The 14,707-nt window shown below is 43.0% G+C and overlaps 3 protein-coding genes across 3 annotated transcripts; 1 reads left to right on the top strand and 2 right to left on the bottom strand.

Annotated features, from left to right (window-relative positions):
- Positions 1 to 1,932: 1,932 nt before the first annotated feature.
- Positions 1,933 to 4,414, bottom strand: GCK72_026184 (uncharacterized protein; the record flags this gene model as incomplete). Its single annotated transcript, XM_003115992.2, has 5 exons — positions 1,933 to 2,466; positions 2,517 to 2,705; positions 2,753 to 2,962; positions 3,028 to 3,195; positions 3,299 to 4,414. 5 exons carry the CDS (start codon positions 4,412 to 4,414, stop codon positions 1,933 to 1,935), a joined length of 2,217 nt encoding a protein of 738 aa, XP_003116040.2.
- Positions 4,415 to 7,465: 3,051 nt separating this feature from the next.
- Positions 7,466 to 8,186, bottom strand: GCK72_026183 (uncharacterized protein; the record flags this gene model as incomplete). Its single annotated transcript, XM_053736716.1, has 2 exons — positions 7,466 to 7,693; positions 7,749 to 8,186. The coding sequence occupies 2 exons, from the start codon at positions 8,184 to 8,186 to the stop codon at positions 7,466 to 7,468; spliced, it is 666 nt and encodes a 221-aa protein (XP_053580282.1).
- A 3,344-nt stretch (positions 8,187 to 11,530) lies between these two features.
- Positions 11,531 to 13,965, top strand: GCK72_026182 (uncharacterized protein; the record flags this gene model as incomplete). Its single annotated transcript, XM_053736715.1, has 6 exons — positions 11,531 to 11,545; positions 12,675 to 12,736; positions 12,784 to 12,878; positions 13,511 to 13,586; positions 13,787 to 13,861; positions 13,908 to 13,965. 6 exons carry the CDS (start codon positions 11,531 to 11,533, stop codon positions 13,963 to 13,965), a joined length of 381 nt encoding a protein of 126 aa, XP_053580281.1.
- Between the last annotated feature and the right edge of the window lie 742 nt (positions 13,966 to 14,707).

The following is a 14,707-nucleotide window of genomic DNA, read 5'->3' as shown; positions in this document are numbered from 1 at the left end:
GCGCTCTAATATGGCTTTCTCCATATCGGTTTCCAAATCTTCCAGTCTATCATTCATATTAGAGTCCGCCGAGTGGGATGCCGCCTCTTCCACTGATGAATGCTGTTGCTCAATCTCGGTTTTTGCGAGTGGCGTTAGATCTTTAGCATCACCATCATTATTTTCACTAGCATCTTTTAATGACTCAGCGAGTAGATTCGTCTCTGCTAGCTCCTCAGTGAGCTGGTCAATGATGTCTTCAATGGGATCCCCCTCCTCTTCGATCAGGTCTCCCGTTTGTGGGTCGATAACGAGCAAACCCAATTGTTCGACTGCCGTGTTGGCGTCGTGGATACTTTCGTCAAATGGGCTGGCTGGTTGACCATGTTCGGACAACTCGGCCTCGATCTGTTTGATCAGTTCGGTGCAGGTGGAGATGGCTGTCAAGTACTGGGTCTTGGCAAGGTAATTGTCCATTTCCTCCAAGTATTTGTCTTTATTGACCGATTCGAGGACGAGTGGGTGCACCTTACTCGAGTTGACCTGATCTGGGAGGGCTCTCAAGTTCGTGATCTGCTTACGGGTCTCCGTAAGCGTCATGGTTGAAGTTGTTGTTCGTTCGAACGTTGAAAAGCAGTACCCTGGAAATAGATGTATTATGGATATGTTATAGGGGATACAGTGATAATTATATGGGATTGGTATAATGGTGTGGATGTTGCCCAATCGAACTGGAGAAACAGTAGAATTGAGATTAATCTCTGGTATTTAGTGTTGTTGGTTGTTGACGTAGAGGGGTTTGTAAAAAGACTGTTGTCAGTGAGTAGCCCTCTTGCTATAACACCAATTCCTGTAAAATCCCGGCGTGAACAGACCTTTAGTGGGTAGCTGTTGCTAGTGGATAGTTGTCTTACTATACCACTAGTTTCCGTGAGATTCCAGTGTGAACAGACTTTTGTGGGTTGCTGTTGTTAGTGGATAGTTCTCTTGCTATTCCACCAATTTCTGTAAAATCCCGGCGTGAACAGACCCGTTGTGGGTAGCTGTTGCTGGTGGATAGTTGTCTTACTATACCACTAGTTTCCGTGAGATTCCAGTGTGAACAGACTTTTGCATGTATAGGATCGAATACTTTTAGGTCTATTGTCCTCTCACATCTATCACACGTGCTGCATTTGCGCTATGTCAGAACCTTGTGATCCTTATAGGACTGCCGCTTCGCCTAATAACATGTTGACTTTCCCGGATACCTTTAGATCCTTAGACCTGTTATGCGACGCCCAACAGTGACCAGGATGAATTTATTCATTAGGTAGCAAGCCCTCTGGTGGGACTGAAGGGGCCTTATAGGTCTGTGTCGCTCCGAGTTGTCAGTGTAGAAATTAGTGGATGGACATTATAACCACTAGCTCTTTGAGACTGTGGGATGCGAGTTGATGGTTTTAGTCGATGAGCATCAGTTGAATTTGCTAGTTTCCTCTGAACCTTTCTTCGACGTCATGAAGAGAGGTTTGCTCCTACCGTAGAGAACTCGCTTTTCTGGTCCGAATAGTCGTCCGGCTCTTTTAGTCCGGTTCTCAGACTCCAACATCTTTCTACACCAAGATGTGGATGAATCAAATGTGTCATGGACAATGCCACGTAATTGGATATATTGATTCACAGAAAGAAGGACTAGTGATCGTCCTAAAAACGCTCACATCCTCATATTCTCGCAGAGGAGTGTCGAAAACTAATTCGTTCGGAGAGACTCTGAAGAGAAATCTGTAACGATGTGTAAGAGTACAGAGGACATATACAGTCTTGTCTCTTATTATGTAGGCTTGTTCATTTCAACGTGGTTTAAAATAAATCAATTTTATCTTTGTGGGATGCCATACTATACAATAAGTTGAGACAAGGAAAGAGAAGAAAAATTAGAGTAGGATAATTGTGTGGGATGCCTCTGTGCTGCTATTGGAGAGCAACTCGACATCCCGAGTTGCCATCCGTAACCAGCCATTCCGTTAGCTGTTCCCAGTTGTGGATGAGACGAGCTTGACGATCGTCAAATGGAATCCTGGCGAAAAGTGCAAGTGTCGGAATGAACAATTGGTGACCATGGTCATTCAGGTAAAGTGACTCATCGCAGCGTGTGAAATGGATACTGATGACTCGTTGAACACGGCGAATTTTGGCGACAGTACGTAGCACTCCGGTTAGCATGCGAGCGTAGTCGCGAAGAATGAATTGTGGATATGCTTCCATCTCTTCCTCAATCCTTCTGCCTGTGACTGTTTGCACTTGCCACGCGATTCGGTCTCGCAAGTTCTGTGGGTCCAGTGGGATGCTATTCGCAGCAAGAAGGTCGAGGTCGTCTGCCGCCGAGAGTACCTCCAATGTTCGATCTCGATAGCTCGAGATTCGGGCCGCCGTCAGAGCTAATTGTCTCTCTTGCTCGGCCTCTCGAACGATATCCCACTGACTGTCTTCCGTGTGGAAGATGTCCTGAAAACAAAGAATGGAATGTTGTTTCAATTGCGTGTCTTATCACTGACCGCTTGTGGGACTACTGGTTGGGCTTCTGCTGAAGGTTCCACCACTGGTCGAGCTTCAACTTGAGGTTCCACAACTGCTGGAGCTTCTACGGGCTCCCGTACTTCTGGTGGGAATGCGGCTGGAAGTACGGCGACTGGCTCCTCTACTGCCGGAGGGACTGCTGGCTCTTCGTTATCCCGAGAATCACTCTGAATAGTATGGATCAATACTAGTGTGATCTACTATTTCAACCCACCGATGACATAGAAGATTCGACGGGTTCTGAGTCATCTTCACGATTGGAGTCTTCGATGGATTCATTTGAGTTGTCAGAAGTGGACACATTGGAGTCGGCAGAACTCGACGCATTGGATTCTTCTGAATGGGCCTCAATGTCGTCTTCTTGACTTATGTCGTCGGGGATTTGCTCCTCCAGTGGTGGGTGCTGTTGGGCTACCTCTTCCTGCTGAAATTAAGGAGTAATTATCCTGTTCTTGCTCTTTGGATCTGAATTTATCAGATCAGTCTTACTCGTTGTTCTTCGTTCATTTCTACACTCCAGTCGTCAACGATCACCGGCAGTATCGGTTCATTGAGAGCCCTTTGGGCTTGCAGACGTTCTTCACGAATGCGGGATCGTTGTCCGATGAACTCGTTGATGGTGTAGGTGGGATGCGGATTTGTACGGTTGAATCTGGTCTGTAACTTATCGTGTACATAAGTTGATTCACTGAGTTCATGGATCATGTAGATCCAAACAGAGCAATAGCTCAAGGTAGATTAAAGTAGAATGTTAACTCACTTGGCGTCCGAAACGGATTTCGTCCACTCTCCATTGTAGCCTTTCGATCTCATCCATCTCTGATGGTTGAAACACTGGATATTCATTCGACCATGCTGCGTCTGATTCCGGTGTGACCAAACCCGAGTACAGCTGGGTAGTCTGATACCGTATTCGTGGAATTTGTGGATACTCTCTTTGGTAGTCCAGGAAGAGACCCCAACCGGCGGGATGCAAACTCTCTTCGATAATTCTTCTACTGTAGTAGGGGTGGGTTGCGTCAGAAATGATTCTGTACCGAAGTTCGCCTCTTTCAGCTAGACGTCTGCAGTGCTCGTAGTATTCACGCCGATATTGAGTTACTCGGGTCTTTTGTTCTTCGGCTGTCATTGGGTCCACTCCGACTGATTCGCATAACTTTTGGCATTCCATGTGGTCAACCGCGCCGCACTGACGGCAGGCGCTTTCACGCTGCATGCATTCTGCGATGGTGTGGGTTGCGCTGCGAGAGCCACAATACGGGCAGAACGCCAAGTGATTGATCGACATGAATTGCATGAGAGTGTGTCGATCGAGGTGGCGAAATATACAATTGGAGTGGTGGTGGTTCGAGAGTGGGATGCCCAACAAATTTGATCCACATAGTTGACACCTTCCGGATCCGCCCGCTTCCAGATGGTTAACTTCCTGGGTACCTCTGACGTTTCGAAGAAACCAGATTTGCAGTCCTGGAAGAGTCGCGAGAAAAGGCATTCTCTTTGAGACTTCATCGAAGTGGGTTGCTGGGTCAGGAATAGACTGTTTCCAGACTTGTAGACGTAGGCATCCGTAGTCAAATATCAGTGGAGGAACATCGTTTGCCGCCCATTCGCCTTCATATTCCGCCCAGGTTCTCAGTACGTCATCTGGGACCGGCAATGCCTGGCCGGTGAACTGATGGAAGCTTTGAACTCTGAATTTGTTAGGCTTGTTTCGCCTTCTGTCCCCTGGGCCGGCTACTTCTCCGTAATGGAGCACTGAGTATTTGGGGTGCTGGATGCGAAGAGGAATTTCTCTGGTGGGTTGCAACGTCGGTGCCTCCTGCTGGTGGGGTGCTGGTGGCTCTGGTTGAATGTCCAATGCTGGGTTGGGCTCCATTTTGGCTGTAAGAATTGTATAGTAGTACAATTTTGTCGAGGATCTCTTTTTTCGACTGATCCCGTGGACGTGGCTTACAGGGGTGCTCTGGCCTGTTGAGAATGCAGATGTGAGTGTATTTACTCTTTTAACTGCTTTATTCTACTTTGAATCAACTTATGTACTATTGTATTGGGGCTACCGTGTCGTTTTGATACGGGTTTCTGGGCTAGTATGCCGTTTTAAAGTTTATTTCAACACGTTTTTGAAATGAATTAGTGGAAATGAATTGTAGAATTTGGTTTCACATCGAAACGTCTCTCAACGATCGAATTGTCAAATTAAAAGGACGTAGAAACTTTTCAGTATTATTATTTTCGATTGTAGATACTACTGTCCTCAGCTCTTTACTTCGCGGGTTGCACTATTAATTGGGATACTGTTGAATTCACTAAACTGATCATTTTTCAGTGATCCAGGTGTATTGGATGTTGTAATAGAGCCAAGGATTTACACGTGTAGATGTTTGTGGGCTGCCTGACATACTGCCACTATAATAGGTCAGCCTGGTGTAATCCTCTTTTTGTATCTGTGACTGGCCGGAAACAGATACTCTCCGGTCCTTAGCAAGATGCTGGAAGTCATAGAATCTAGTCTCGTTGATAGAATACTTCAAGTATCGCAATCTGTCTAATTTTCATACTGGGATTGTATGATTCGACACTATTATGTGTTCTTAGATTGAGGGCTTCCCTGTCCATAGGGGTCACCCGACTCTTCTACCGAGTCACAGTTGGTGGATTTATTCCTATCTTTATCTGTAGATCTTATGTAGTTTTTTCGTAGAATTTCTTGTGCTTGTAGATGTTTGTTTCTTTCCAGTCATTATGGGTCACATTCCAGGGGACACAGTCGTATAAATAATAGCAAGTAATAGTAGATCATATATTAATCGAGTAATATGACTCGTGGGTATTTAATAAGTAGAGAATAGTAGGGTTATGGTCCAAAAAAAAATTTTTACTTTTATTCTGGTGGACACTACAATAAAAAGATCAACAAATAAGATTTAATAACAAAACAAAAAACAACAGAACAATGATTGATGTGGGATGCCAAACAATAGACAGAGCTGATGGCTCAATTGTGGGATGCCACGGTCCTAGTGGCGGCGTCGTGCCGGAGATGGCATGCGTCCCTGAAACAATTCCCAGTTATCAATTTTGTTTTGTTATATATAGTGTGGTCAGTTCTTACTCGTCTGCTTCGTGGGTGCTTGGATCCTGCTCTGCCGGGTGGCTTGCCGGATGGCTTGGGCTGCGATTTGGGACAGATGGCCGGGTGATGAAAGGCTCCGGTCTTATTTTTCTCTCCGTAAAAATCATCCTTGCAAATCGAGCACGCACGATTTGAACTTGGACAAGGTTCGTGCATTGATCCTGGCAAGTTATTTAGCTCCAAGCAACGTGGGCAGCGATTTTGTTGGATAAGCGCTGTCTTGCGGGATGCCGCTGATGGGAAATCGAGGCAGTTTGTAGCGCTGTGGTTGGATCGGTTGCAGAATGGACACTGTAAGAACGACAGTTATTTATTGAAATTCTATTGTAGTGTGTGTACTTACGTGTCTTTTAGACGTTTTGTCTTGCTTGACAGCTGTTTTGACTGTGGTTGATAGTGGTGGGGCTGCTGTCACCTTCTCCGAACCGGATTGCTCACTTGGACGTGGGATGCGATCAAGATCTTCGGGTGTCCCGAATCGTGGGATTGGCTCCGGGTCTGCCATCGAGTTTATGGAATACCTCGACGAATGATAGCTCGGAGTTCCCAGGTTGTATCGGATCGGGCTTGGTGCCGGAAGTGGTGGGGATGTAGATGGGCTTCGCTCCCGTCGAGAGGTGTGGGATGCCGTTGCGGTCTCCGTACTCTTCGATTCTTCTTGCACAATTTGTTTGAAGGCAACAGAATAGCTCGGAACTTCGATGCAGCTGAGGATGTGTTTGATCTCGGTGTGTTGCTTTTGGACTTCGTGTAGGGCGCTGCTGTTGATTAGCAGAGATCTCTCAGATTTCTCGATAATACTTTCGTACTCTTTAGCGATCAGTCGCGTTTTTCCGAGTGACGCCCATACATCCTTCGTCAACTTCTCCGAGTTCAACACCATCTCGTTGTACTTCTTTAGCAGTTCTTCGTACTTCCGGGCGAGTCGCTTGTTCTCCTCTTTGTTGGTGCGAAGTTCCACCCTCAGATCGGTGATTTCTCTTCTGAGAAGCTCCACGATTTCTCTTTGGAAATCCATCAGCTGTTTGGTGACATCTGAAACCACGTCATGATTGTTCTCTTACATGTCATATTAGTTTAGGTCTTTTGCTATGATATTCTAACTGAATACTCTGTTGATTATTTTTACCTTCAGTGTTCAATGGAACAAGTGTCATGGGGACCGAGAACCCTGATGAAGGTTCCAGGCGGAGCCTTTTTGGAGCTTGTGGGCTTCCCGCTGAGTCCTTTCCATCCTCATGCTGCTCAGCAGTTCTCTTGCTGTCTGTCTTTGGAGTATTGATCTTCTTAGACTCCTTCTGTCTAGTGGGTGCCTCTTTCTTTTCCTTTTTCTTTTCAGCTTCAGCATCTGGTACCACTTCGATGACATCCGAGTCCTCTTGGATCTCACGGTCTGACTCATCCGACGATTCGGTAGAGTCCTTCGGCTCAATAGTGGGCTGCTGATGTGCTTCCTCACGTGGTGGGGATGCAGTTGGCTCAATGATTGGTTGGGTGTTTGATGATGACATCTGAAAACACGTTGGAAAAAATGAAAATTTGGGCATGACGGGTAGAGCAACAGAGTAAGATTTCAGGTCTTTTTCATCCTTGATAGGTAAAACAATAACTGAGCATTTGTATTTATAATTATAAATCAATTATTTATTGACCAATTAGGTTCATTCAGGTATTAATCAATTGAGTTTATTCAGTGGGTTGCCATAGGTCAACAAGTTATAACAGTAACAACAACAGAAAATAAAAGTAAAAAGTAACAAGTATGTGTAAGTGGGATGCCAGACGTAAGAGAATTTATGCGAAGAGGTCATCCGGGAGGACGACTCCTTCGACGGGCTGTCCTTGCCAAATGATCTCCGCCAGGGCTGCACCGATACCATGGGCCATGCACATCAGCTTGTCATGGTGCTGGCAGCGAGTGTCTCCGTGATATGCGGGATTGCACTTGCAACGGAGTCTGCGGGTTGCCGTCTGACGCGTCCACACCTGAGTGGATCCACTGGCGATTTTTGCCGATTTCTTCTGGAAGAAGATACTTGTTAATTTTAAGTTGATAGTTACGTTTAGGTTAACTCACTGGCTTTCCTGATGAAGCGGAAGGGAATGGATCTTCCTCCTCGAGTGGGTTCTTTCTCATTACAGTCCGGTTCTTGACCTGGAACAACTGGTTCGGGGCAGCTCGATTTCCAAACTCGTATGGGGTGGTGTCCATCACGATGGTGATGTGGTGGGTGCGCTCGATTTCAACGATCGCCACGGCGATTTGGACCATCGGTGCCATCGGCCAGAGTGGGACTGCCTTCTCTTTCTTTTCTTCTGGAACGTCTCCTTGTGGGATGCCGCTGTCTCCCTGGTTCTCTTTCTCTTCCTGTTCAGCGATGATCTTCTCAACAGCGACTTGCATCGCTGCGAAATCTTCTTTCACCTTCTCGGCGGTTGCTTGGAGGGTGCTGTAGAGATCACCGCACTCCTTGACGAGCTGCTCGAAAGTGATGGCTTGGGGCGTTGAGGACATTCTGGAAGAACAGTAATGTTTGAATGTTTTATGGAGAGATAAGAGAGTTTTTAAGAGATCGCGTAGCATTTTTAAGAAGGAAATTTTCAGGAAGTATTTGAATATCCAGCAAAGGTGATATGCATATATAAAGAATACAATTTCTAGCCAAAATTCTGAATTCTGTGCATCGAAAAGAATGTAAGCAATCGTATTTATATTGCCGTTGTGTTCAATAGAATGCTTTTAGTCACAGAGATTCTTTGCTGGAATATCTAGATTGACAGTTTTTTATCGAAATTGGTGAATTCTGATCAATAACTCCGGTATTTTTAACTCGGAGAACTATTAGTCCTTTTGGATTCGGTTTAGAATCAATTTTGAGTCAATATAGACAGTCAGAATCACTTTTTGGCTTATTACCAATTGGTATGGTTCCAAAAGGTTTTAGAAATTTCAGTGAATTTTTCTGGGTTGTCGATAAAAAGTGGGTTGCGAGTAACCTTATGAGGCTCTGATGCTTCCTTGAGTGGGGAAGTCTGATGTAGATTAAAAACTCCACAAAAGAAAAAATTTTTATCCGAATTTCAGGATGGAAATTTTTCTAAGTTTTTAGAAAAAATGAAAATTTGGGCAGCACCTCCCCTAGCAAAACTGCTTTCTGGCATGCCGTTTTTGGCTATGCTTAGTGATTGTGGGATGCTATGAAAATATTTAAGTCGGATGTTATCATCTCTTTGGAGTTGTTCCGATATTTTCAGCCAAATCTCATCTGACTTGTTTTTTCAGATTAGAATTTTTTCTAAGTTTTCAGAAAAATGAAAATTTGGGCAGCACTTCCCCTAGTAAAACTGCTTTTTGGCATGCCGTTTTTGGCTATGCTTAACGTTTGTGGGGTGCTATGAAAATATTCTGATCGGGTATTACCGACCTTCCGAAGTTTTTCCAATATTTTCCGTCAAATTTTCAGCCAATCAACCGAAAGTTTTTAGATTGGGGATTTTTCTAAGTTTTTAGAAAAAAAAAATGAAAATTTGGGCAGCACCTCCCCTAGCAAAAATGCTTTTCGTCATGCCCTTTGGGCTATGAAAGGTGTTTGAAAGAGTGCTTAGAAAATATTCAAACCGAGTATTATCGATTTTTTGGAAATTTTCGAATATTTTCCGCCAAATATTTCTGATTTCTGATGTGTGGGCTGCAAATCTTACAAAATTTTGCTTCGCCAGCCTTGGCATTCACTTTTTTATTGATTGCTAGGCTCTTGGAGCTTCGGAATTACTAACGCCGAAGATTTTTATCGATCTTTCGAAATTTTCAACTGAATTTTTAGTGAAATCTGGCTGATCGGATACGAAATCGATCAAAATTTTGCCAAACTATGGCGAATTGCTTGTGGGATGCATTATTTCAATGAGTCAGAATCATTTGAGTCTTTACACTATTCGGAATTGTTGTTAAAGACATTCGAGAATGTTCGAAATAAATTTCTCGTAGAAATTCTGGATTCTGGTCAAAATCGGGCATAGGTTCCCCTCGAAATGTGGGTTGCGCCGATTGAAATCATTGAAATAATGAATAAGAATCATTATAAAATCGATTTTTTATCGATTTGAATTTTTCTGGATTTTCGAAATTTTTCGAAATCACGTTCTCACTGAAAACTATCTGATTTTTGTCGAAATTTGGGCATTGCTTCCCCTAAAAGGGTGGGATGCTCCGATTATATTCATTATTGAATGAATTGAAATCAGTTCGTCTCGATTTGTATCGATTTTCGAGTTTTTATTGATTTTCGAAATTTTCGAAAACAATTTTCAGTGAGAAATTGGTGATTCTTGAAATTTTGGGCAGCAATTCGCCTTGTAAAATCGATAATTTACTGTTCTGGATATTCCTTTTTTTAAGAATTCTCAGAATTTTTGGCATTTTTCAGCACAAGTACATCAGAAAAGTAAATTTTCAGCCATTTTTGGCTCTTAGTGGGCTGCTCCCTGGCTTTTCGGAAATTTTTCCGGCCACGCGTTCACCTGGGAGGCCGTTCTACCCCGATCGATCCGTTTTTTTTGGTACCGATGGGGAATTTTTAGCAAAATTGCCGGTTTTTCGGTCATTTTTGCGATTTTTCGTAGAAATTTGTTGAATGTGAAAACTTACGATGGTTCAGTAGAATTTTATAGTAGATGGGTGGGTTACCACTCCGATTTGTAGACGGTTTCGCTGGAGTACGCGAATTTTCACCAATTTTGGCGATTTTTAGCCGATTTTCGGCATTTTTGTGGGCTACGTAGACTTTTTTAGCCTCCTGGCTGTGAAAATGACTGGAATCGTGTAGATTGCGCCTATTTTGGCGACTTTTTCATAGAAATTTCCGTCGATTGGTGGGCTGCGGCTCGGATGTCGATTTTTTCGTGTAGAATACGCTTTTCAGCGATTTTCGTCGATTTTCGAGTACTTTTAAACTCAAATCTTACCTTTAATGTTGTGGGATGCAACATTTTATTCGATTTTTATCGAATTTTGTGGGGAAAGGGGAAAAAATCGATGAAAAACGTGGATTTTTCGTTAAAAAATCGGAAATTTTTAAAGTGAGCAATGGTGAGTGTGTGGAGTGTATGGCATACACCTCGCGCCCAAAACGCTCATTTTTGAGCGTCGGCGCACTCTTCTCGGGGTGAGTACTGTCGACGACCGAGTGCGCATTGTACGCAATCGGTGTTTGCGTACAGTGACTCGCGCATTGTCGACCGTATACCTCCGAAAATAATTTGAACTTAATTCAAATAATTTCGATGTTTTTACATCGATTCTTGGGTAAATTGGACCGAATTTTTCGGAAAAAATGACAACCGAAGACCGAAAGAGCCTGGGAACACCTGATTTCAGATTTTTTCAGGATTTTTTGTAGATTTCGACCGGACTTGGTACTGATTTCGTCGCGAGGACGATTTATCTCGATTTTCCGGATTTTCTCGATGGATTGTGGCAGTTTCTGGCAAAAATAGTAGAATTTCAGCGGGAATCAAAACTTTTCGTGTGTATTAAATTATTTTATCACGATTTGAAGCTGATTTATGTAGAATTATCGATATTTATGTCAGATTTATCGATTTTTTGTAGATTTTCTCGCCGATGATGCAATTTTGGCGGTCAATTTGTAGATTTTCGCCTCAGTGGGCTGCCAGAAGTTGTCGATCGAGTATATTTTCGTGGAAATCGTAGAAATTCGTCGTTTTTTGTCGAGTTCGTGGAAGTGGGGTGCTCAGACGCCAGGAAGGCTAGCGGGTTCGACTTGGGTTCGAAATGTAGCTTGTAGATGGGAGAACTCGAAGTTCTGCTACCTTAAACAGACCGTCCGTCGATGCACCATGTTGACAATGCCTGTAGGTCCAGTCGAAGACCAGGACACAGTCATAACCCAGGGAGACTCCCTGTATGCGCCGTATGAGACCCGGTTCCGCAGAACCTTCGGATAAGCTATGCAAATGACAAAACAGTACACAATTTCTCAATGACCCGTTTATTAAGAGAAAGATAGGGACAAGAGAAAGGGAAAATCCGTTGACAGGAATTGTGGAGCAAAATGCGTAGGAGTAAAACCTCGCTCCCTAGTGGGATGCGAGGAAACCTTTCGGTTCTCCTTCCTGTCAGGTAAAACCTGTTTCGTAGAGTTTCGTAGAGTTTTGTAGAGTATTGTAGAGGTTTTGTAGATGGTTTAGAGGGGAAAAACGAGGGGAAGGAGAACAGAGAAAAAGGGATAAAAATAAGGGAAAAAATGGGGGAAAAATCCGTCACCAACGGGCCGCAACGTGGCGTAAAAGTAGTAGAAGTGCGGTGGTGAAGAGTGAGCGGTGTGCAGCGGGCGTTGGCCTAAAAAGGCGGTGCGCCGCCTGCACATCTAACTCCCGCGACGAACGGGATACTGTAGACAAAAGCGCGCGCCGTTTAAATAATGGGGCGCGGCAATAAATTAGTAGAATTCGGTAGAATTGACCGTTTTGAGTAGAACAAAAAGGGGAAAAGAAGTATAGGAAGAGAGATAAATGACAAGAAAGATTGGAACTATAATTTCGGGGGATTTTGTGGGGAAAATCGGTGCGACCCGGAATTATAGGGCCACAAAGTTGGCAGGTTGCATGCCAGAAGCGTCAAACTGACAACACATTTAGAATGTTTGGAATGAAGAGCACAGAGAAATAATAAACAGGAAAAAGCTCGACAGCCGTGGAACCCTTCTCCCCGCTATCCCTCCAGTCTTCTCTCAAAATATCGAGGTGAGTAGTCCTACTGGGTCGCGAGACCTCCCAATTTGTTTCTAACCGGGATCTGAATGGTAACAATAGTTGTTTTTCAGATACTCAGACGTCCTACTGTATGGATGTCGAAATCATTCGCTATATTTGCTACCTGATTATTATGGAATTCTAATTTTATTTATTTTTGATTGTGGTATTTTTGGAGGTGAGTCATCGGTTGTATACATAACCATTTCTTAGTTTCTTTTAATTTCAGAAAGAACCCTCGCCCTGCCAACGATGTCATGTAGTCCGTTCAAAAGAGGAGCATATTGAAAGGTATGTTGATATTGTTTTACAAATATATCAACCACCGGATTTTCCAGACCGGCCACACAGCATCAACATAATTGTGCTCCACCTCCCTGCTCCGTGGGATCAAATAAATCTCCAAGACCGGAAGCCGCTGATATTGAAAAAGGTTGGAATGTCTACTCCTGAGCACGAAGCCCCTCCTCGTGTCTGCCCATCAGCACCAAGAAGAGATTGGGGTAACTTTTTTTTAACTTTTTTTTTAGCTAAATACTTTAGTAAAACAAAACAGTTTCGTCAATTTTTCGATATTTGCCCTCACGAAAGATACTTATTTCGAAAAAAAGCATGTTAGTTCATTCGAATATGTAGGCCGTCACATTTTCGTAACCGCGATTTTAGATGCTAGTGTACTAATAATATTTGAAGCAATAACTCCTCGGGTTGTAGCTCTGTAAATACCGTCAAACCTGTAAAAGAGGCGAAAATGTGGAGCATCCTATCTCGGCTGTCTTTGAAGATATGCAAATTTTAACTAATGAAATATTCTATAAGTTTTAAGCTATATTTTGTAAGTTGGCAGGTTTGTGATATTTCACTTGGGAACCGAGATTTACCGCTGCGAACTGGCCACACTAGGTGCGCCTTTATTACATGCTTTACAGTTGATATTTTTTGTAGTTTCAAATGTGCACTAAAATTTAGGCTTATTAACAATTTCTGCTGGAACTGTGTATAAGCAATGAAATTAGCAATAATAATGTTCCCAGTGTTCATTCATCCAGCTTTTTCAAATTTCAGAGCCGCAACGGTACACTGGACGCCATCATCAAGAAGTTCTCATGCGCTCTTCTCGATCATGTGGAGAATATGCCGAGTAAGTTGCATTTTTAGGACTTTCAAATAAGTAAAGTAGTATTATTTGAAGGGAAAGCGATTCCACTATTCTTCGACATTGAAGTGTTGGAGAAAGAACCTGGAGCACATCAACACTTTCCGTAGTCAGGAATATGGAAGCACAAGTATGTTTCTTTATTATTTTCTTTTAAACTAAAATAGTAATTCTCCAATTTTCAGAGCCACACGACCACCGGTTATCCAGAATTTCACATCAAGCTGTGACATTGTGGAGAAAACTCCAACATACTTCACGTGAGTTTTACTCTTGATGATTATCACAACATTTGTAATTGCTCAGATCGAGTTGGAGCTATGAGTGCCAGGATCAAAATGCCCAGTCGTCGCCGCCTACATAAACTTTTTCTATCTTCTCGAAGTTTCTGAATAAATCCAACTTTGCTAAAAGTGTTTTTTACTAGAAGATTTATGAAACTTATGAATAATTTCGCTTCCGATTGAAATTTCTTTCTAGATTCTTTGACCCATCGGACTCGAATAGTACTTTCTAGCGAGAAAAAAAATGTCTCTTAACTTTTTGTGCTTGGGAAAAATGCGAAGAGGATATTGAACAAATGTTTCCGATCTCACAAGGAAAGTTCATGACAAAAAAACTGCCGAGAGGCAGAACAGAACGCGCCCTGTCAAACATTACCCTTGAAACTTACCATTGAACGAATCATACATGGAAATATCCCATGATTGCGAAGGTGCACTTTTCGGTTCACTCGTGAATAGCTTTTCAATAGTGAACACCAAACGAAAATTTTGGGTTTGAATCACTGTTAAGGAGGATTATTTAATACTCCAAATCCAGGTAGCTCAATCTGTAATCAACGTATGAACTAGTTGGTAGAAATACAGATAATCGAATCCGTGAATCTACACAACCTATTCATCTGGTGACATTTTTCAACAGAGAACTCCGTAAGGTGAGCCTACGATTAGTCAAACTACATAAACTCACATCAGGGATAAAATATAGACAGAAGGGAATACAGATCCACTGGAAAAAGGAGATAATAGGTTTTAATTATTTTAAGCTGTGACAACATCTAGCGGTCCCCTTCTCGATCTCGATGTTTCGCCACACGAATCCAT

The sequence above is a fragment of the Caenorhabditis remanei genome, chromosome X (genome assembly GCF_010183535.1).
Source record: "Caenorhabditis remanei strain PX506 chromosome X, whole genome shotgun sequence".
Taxonomy (NCBI): domain Eukaryota; kingdom Metazoa; phylum Nematoda; class Chromadorea; order Rhabditida; family Rhabditidae; genus Caenorhabditis; species Caenorhabditis remanei.
Note: the sequence above shows the minus strand (reverse complement) of the source record. Positions and strands in the feature narration are given on the sequence as shown.